At 44.6% G+C, this 6404-nt stretch overlaps 1 protein-coding gene across 1 annotated transcript; it reads right to left on the bottom strand.

Moving 5' to 3' along the window:
- Positions 1-900: 900 nt before the first annotated feature.
- LOC115140558 (proline rich transmembrane protein 1B) lies at positions 901-5606 on the bottom strand. Its single transcript, XM_029678889.2, has 4 exons — positions 5428-5606; positions 3213-3733; positions 2711-2839; positions 901-2393 (listed from the first exon to the last, which is right to left on the bottom strand). Exons 1-4 carry the CDS (start codon positions 5450-5452, stop codon positions 2247-2249), a joined length of 822 nt encoding a protein of 273 aa, XP_029534749.1. The 5' UTR covers positions 5453-5606; the 3' UTR covers positions 901-2246.
- Positions 5607-6404: the final 798 nt, after the last annotated feature.

Below are 6404 nucleotides of genomic sequence, written 5' to 3'. Positions count from 1 at the left end.
ATGGTCTCTCCTATCATTGATACTTTTCTCCTTCCTCCCTTCTGACACCCATTTGGTGACATGCATCTCTGTAAGCCTGGCAGATACCTCAGCGTTAATGCTAGCCTAACACCTCAAGCTCAATTTCGACAAGAAGGGGCTGCTCTTTCTCCTGGGGAAGGCATGCCTGCTCCAAGACCTCTCCATCATGGTTGACAAATCCATGGTGTCCCCCTCCCAGAGTGCAAAGAATCTTGGCGTGACCCTGGACAACACCCTGTCGTTCTCTGCAAACATCAGAGCAGTGACTCGCTCCAGCAGGTTCATGCTCTACAACATCCCTAGAGTCCCCACTTGTACCATCAATCCTTTGCAACTTATCCAGAACGCTGCAGCCCGCCTGGTGTTCAACCTTCCCAAGTTCTCCCATGTAACCCCGATCCTCCGCACGCTCCACTGGCTTCCAGTCGAAACTCATATACATTACAACACCATGGAACAGGCCTACGGAGTAGCAAGAGGAACTGCCCTTCCCTACCTTCAGGCTATGCTCAAACTCTACACCGCAACCTGAGTACTCCGTTCTGCCACCTCTGGTCTCTTGGCCCACACATCCCAGCTCTCGCTCAGCCCAGTCAAGGCTCTTCTCTGTCATGGCACCCCAATGGTGGAACCAGCTTTTGCATGAAGCTAGGACAACAGAGTCCCTGTCCATCTTCCAAAAACATCTGAATATCCCACCCCTTCCTGAATATCCTAACCATTCCCTGAATAACCTACCCCTTCCCTGAATAACCTACCCCTTCCCTGAAAATCATACCCCTTCCCTGAATAACCTACCCCTTCCCTGAATAACCTACCCCTTCCCTGAATATCCTACCCATTCCCTGAATATCCCCCCTACCCTTTCCCCCACCCCTTACTAGCACTGAATTTGCTGATAGCAACTTTATTGAGGAAAAATATATTTATTATGACTGAGATACACTATACATACAAAAGTATGTGGACACCCCTTCAAAATAGTGGATATGGCTAATTCAGCCTCACCCGTTGTTGGCAGGTGTATAACATCGAACTCCCAGCCATGCAATCTCCATAGACAACCAGTGGCAGTAGAATGGCCTTACTGAAGAGCTCAGAGACTTTCAACGTGGCACCGCCATAGGATGCCACCTTTCCAACAAGTCAGTTTGTCAGATTTCTGTCCTGCTAGAGCTCTCCTCTGCAGGGGGGTGCCGCTCTAGCAAAAATCATCTGTCCTCAGTTGCAACACTCACTACCGAGTTCCAAACTGCCTCTGGAAGCAACGTCAGCACAATAACTATTCGTGCCAAGCAGCTGCACACAAGCCTAAGATCGCCCTGCTTAATGACAAGCGTCGGCTGGGGGGGGTGTTAAGCTTGCCGCCGTTGGACTCTTGAGCAGTGAAAGCGTGTTCTCTGGAGTGATGAACCCCGCTTCACCATCTGGCAGTCTGACGGACGAATCTGGGTTTGGTGGATGTCAGGAGAACGCTACCTGCCTCAATGCATAGTGCCAACTGTAAAGTTTGGTGGATGAGGGATAATGGTCTGCGGCTGTTTTTCATGTTTCGGGCTAGGTCCCTTATTTCCAGTGAAGAGAAGTCTTAATGCTACAGCATACAGTTACATTCTAGACGATTCTGTTCTTCAAAATTTGTAGCAACAGTTTATTTATTTAACTAGGCAAGTCAGCTAAGAACAAATTCTTATTTACAATGACGGCCTACTGGGGAACAGTGGGTTAACTGCCTTGTTCAGGGGCAGAACGCCAGATTTTTACCTTGTCAGCTTGGAGATTTGATCCAGAAACCTTTTGGTTACTGGCCCAACGCTCTAACCACCGCCGTGCACAAAGCAAGGTCCATACAGAGATGGTTTATTGAGATTGGTGTGGAAGAACTTGACCGGCCTGAACAAAGCCTTGACCTCAACCCCATCGAACACCTTTGGGATGAATTGGAACGCCAACTGCGTGCTAGGCCTAATCGCTCAACATCAGTGCCCAACCTCACTAATGCTCTTGTGGCTGAATGGAAGTCCCCGCAGCAATGTTCCAACATCTAGTGGAAAGCCTTCCCAGAATAGTGGAGGCTGTTATAGCAACAAAGGGGGGAGTGTATGTGGTTGTCAAAACTAGCTATCTTAAGATTAATGCAATAACTGTAAGTCACTCACTCTGGATAAGAGCGTATGCTAAATTACTCAAATGTAAATGAGTAGATGTTTATCAGGTGCAAATCGCTATGCACAGAGAGATATCACTACATATATGATCCATCCCACACAAACAAACACCCCAAACATCAGGCTGAACAACACCAGCAAACGGGCCTTCTGGGAAGCCCTCTCTGCCTCCCTTATGTCCCCTCTGGCCAGAGCAGCACGGGTCTAGAGCAGAGTGGAGAGACAACCAGCTCAGTCAGGACTTGGTCTGTAGCCAACAAGCATATGTATTGTTTGAAGATGTTTGATAGAGTACAATAAAAGTCAAATGAATTGAACTTTATGTAACTCTTCTTCTACTGTATCAGACATCTTGTTATGTCATCATTACCGTAAGGAAGGCCTCGTAGTGTCACTGCATTCTTAGGATTCTACTACACCTACACTGAAACTCATGCCCACTCTCTGCCCTAATTCAATTCAGAGCCAGGCCTTTGTCAGTGCACTAAGGATGTAGTGCCTCATATGAGTGGGCAATTTACCTCATATGAGTACAAAAGGGCGATGAGGCCACTCATAAGGCAGCAGAAGATGGTGACCAGCAGGGACTCCACCATGTAGTCCTTGGGCAGGGGAGGCTGCTCGTCCCCCAGTGGAGGGCCGCTCATGTACTGAAACACAACAGAGGCAAACATGCAGGGACACAATAACCTATTAAAATAGTGGACATTCTTGATTTTGAATAGAGATTTCAAATAGAAATGACACACTGTCGTTACGTCACAGGACAATAGTCAGATCTATTGTTAAATCTGGAAGTAGTCTCGCGTGGCCATAAGGGAATCGATTTTTGAACCGTACGGGAATCATGCGTGATTCAATACAGCTATGAGGAGTAATTGAATGTACAAATCCGTTCTAAACTCACTGTGTGTCTAATAAATCTCTCCATCCACCACCACCACATGAGAAAGTATATACGTTTGGCAGCACATTTACACTAGTTTTCTTTTGCTCTATACTGATACTCTGATACTCTCTTACTATGGTGTTGGGAGGGTAGCTGGGTGAAGGCATGAACTGGGCCTGGTAGAAGGCTGGCTGGTTGGGTCCTGGCTGGCAGGCTATGACAGGGGGTCCTGGGTAGTGAGGTGGTTGTGGGGGATAGATAATATAGGTCATCTTGGGGTCAGGTGGGCTGTAGGGTGGGGGCTCTTCTGATGGGGTGGATGCTGTCATGTCTGGTTGAACCGAGGAGATCTGTGGCTGATACACAGTCGAGGGTGTCCCTCCTGCCAGGTCTGTCTGGCTTAGCAGCTCCTCCCTGGTTAACCTCCCATCACTGTCACTGTGAGCTCTGTATGGCGGACAGGCAGCAAAAGTACTGTCTGCCTTAGGCACTGGAGGACAGACAGTGTGGACATTGTCACTGTTGGATGACAGATGAGTGGTTTGGACAGGTAAGCTTGTACGTCCAACAAGGTGTTGGGTTCCTGAGTTTCCCTCCTGCACTGCTGTCCTCCCACTGGACAGGGCCTGGCTCTCACAGCCGGGTGGTTGAATGACTAATGAAAGTGAAAGAGGAAGGATAGATATTATAATGGTTAGACTGCGATTCTTGGTCAACTGGCAATGAAGAAAAATGTCTAAAACCTGTTTATCTACAGCAATGATGTAGCCATAACTACATGACCAACATTATTCATGAATGGCATATTTTAGAGGAAGTGAAAGGCCCCTGTGATCTCTATTAAGTAAGCAGAGAAACTCTCAAGTTTGTCCAGGGCAGTTGACTGACCCACTTTGGTTTCTACAGTGGAAAACAGTGCATCTGATTAATGAAAGGCCCAGGCAAAATGAGCGTGGTTATATGGTGTCATTCTCCAGCTGCCGGTGTGGTTTGTCAAGGCTTATTGAGTTTCTGCTCTGGAAGGGGTGGAGCTTGCTGACTGACTGAGATCACAGCACAAACAGCAGGGCAGAGCTGGAGCCAAGGCATCCAGGCTGCTCTAGTGTTGCATGTCTGGGAAAGAGAGGTTTTAGACTTCGGCCTGCAAAGATAGGAAGCATGTAGATTTGAAACCAACTGAGATCCTGTAGAATACATTTTTACTTGTAGATTGTATAATGGACCTGTGCATCACTGAAAATCCTGCTGGATAAATAGAGCAATAATAGCAACCTAATGTATCTTCATAACAGTATCATGTCCCATGTATTTACACCTGTTGTGACATACATTGCGTTATTTTCTGGCTAGTTGTGACACCTACATAAGAGGATCAAAACCTACAGTTATTCTCATTTGTTTTTTCCCTGCCAAGAAGTTTCCTTTCGCTTAAAATTTTGTTCATTAAATATTTTGTTGTTGTTGTTTTTCCATCATATTTTAAATCATTTTAAAAAAAAATACACTTTATGACACAGTCAAGAAGCATTATGACCATCATAATCATATTAGGTAGATAGGCCTATCTCGTGTATGCCCTTACATTAGACGTCAGTCAAAAAGAGGTTGTCTGGTCCTGCTCCCGAAATCTGCTCCTGCAATCATCCCAGTCATCAGCAACAGCGCTTTGGGCTAGGTGCATGTCTGACATCAACGTGTGTGGAATTACAATGATAATATGGTCAATTTAAAAAACAATTATACGACATAAACATACTGTTGACATGTAGGCTATGGTGTAATGAAATGTTTTGTGGGTTTTTACACTCTTATGTAGGTGTCATAACCAGCCATAAAATAACTACCGTGGTATATTTTGTGGGTTTTTACACTCTTATGTAGGTGCCATAACCAGCCATAAAATAACTACCGTGGTATATTTTGTGGGTTTTTACACTCTTATGTAGGTGTCATAACCAGCCATAAAATAACTACCGTGGTATATTTTGTGGGTTTTTACACTCTTATGTAGGTGTCATAACCAGCCATAAAATAACGCAATATATGTCACAACAGGTCTAAATATGTGTCATGACAGTGACGTGTTATGTGTTATGGCGCTTGGTGTAAATAAAGTGTTGCCGAATATTGATTGTTGTACAACCCCATCTTCTTTAGTTTTACATCAACTCAATGCACACAGCTTATCTAATATTGTAATGTTTGTTGTTTGTTTTTGTGTAATCCTAATCATTCAATTTAAATTCCCATTTCTCCCAAAGTCCACTGTTTCACACATTTTAGACAATAATAAACAATCATTTTGGTTGGTAGTACTAAACATGCATTAGGGCATGAACAGAGACTAACCTGGGTCCATTTTGGCAGGCAGCATACAGTACAGGGCACTATACAGTTGAAGAACAGTAGAGAGGAGGATTCAGGTGGTCATCTGTAGAAAACATCTGATCCAGACAACAGAGACAGAACATGGGACAGTTTACAGCAGATATCCCATGGGCTCCCACAAATGGCTGCAGATCTTGTGCCTCCCCTCCACAGGGTTGAAATAGTATCGTGTTTGTTTAATAATTGACAGGCTTGTGTGTGTGTGTGTGTGTGTGTGTGTGTGTGTGTGTGTGTGTGTGTGTGTGTGTGTGTGTGTGTGTGTGTGTGTGTGTGTGTGTGTGTGTGTGTGTGTGTGTGTGTGTGTGTGTGTGTGTGTGTGTGTGTGTGTGTGTGTGTGTGTGTGAGAAAGTGTGTGTGTCTGTGTTTTAGGATGTGACAGTGAACTCTAAAGGGGGGTTTACTGATGAAGGTGGAGCTTGAAACCTGGATTGTAAACATAACATGGAAACAGGAACATCACAGTGTCTTTGATCACGCCAAAACCAATGTGAAAATAAACAGCCATGTTTTAGAAATGGATGAGCACATCATCATTAATGGGAACAGTGATAACATTCGATAAGAAATCATTCTAATGTATTGTTCAGACAAAAAAACAAATAACGTGAAAAACACTGGAAACCTGAGGGTGACTCAGTCATCAGATATCTAGAGAGCTGTACTTCCTCTTCTCATCCTCAACAAAGGTGTGCTACTTTCTTGTGTTCCTCAGAGTGATTCAACTGGCTGGTGACCCTTTCTTTTTGCCAATCATTCTGCTCACAGTGCACCTTGCTTTCTTCAATGGCAGAATGCTAGGTTAGTTATTTGATATCAGATGCTATGTCACTTTTATGGTATTGTATTAACAGGGTATGATGAGTCTCTGTTTCCAGCGGTTTAACATGGCAGGTCTACTTATTGATTTCATGTATGTGTAGTGAAGTGTGTATGATTTT

This window comes from Oncorhynchus nerka, linkage group LG13 (genome assembly GCF_034236695.1).
Source record: "Oncorhynchus nerka isolate Pitt River linkage group LG13, Oner_Uvic_2.0, whole genome shotgun sequence".
Taxonomy (NCBI): domain Eukaryota; kingdom Metazoa; phylum Chordata; class Actinopteri; order Salmoniformes; family Salmonidae; genus Oncorhynchus; species Oncorhynchus nerka.
This window is presented reverse-complemented; position numbering and strand designations above follow the sequence as displayed.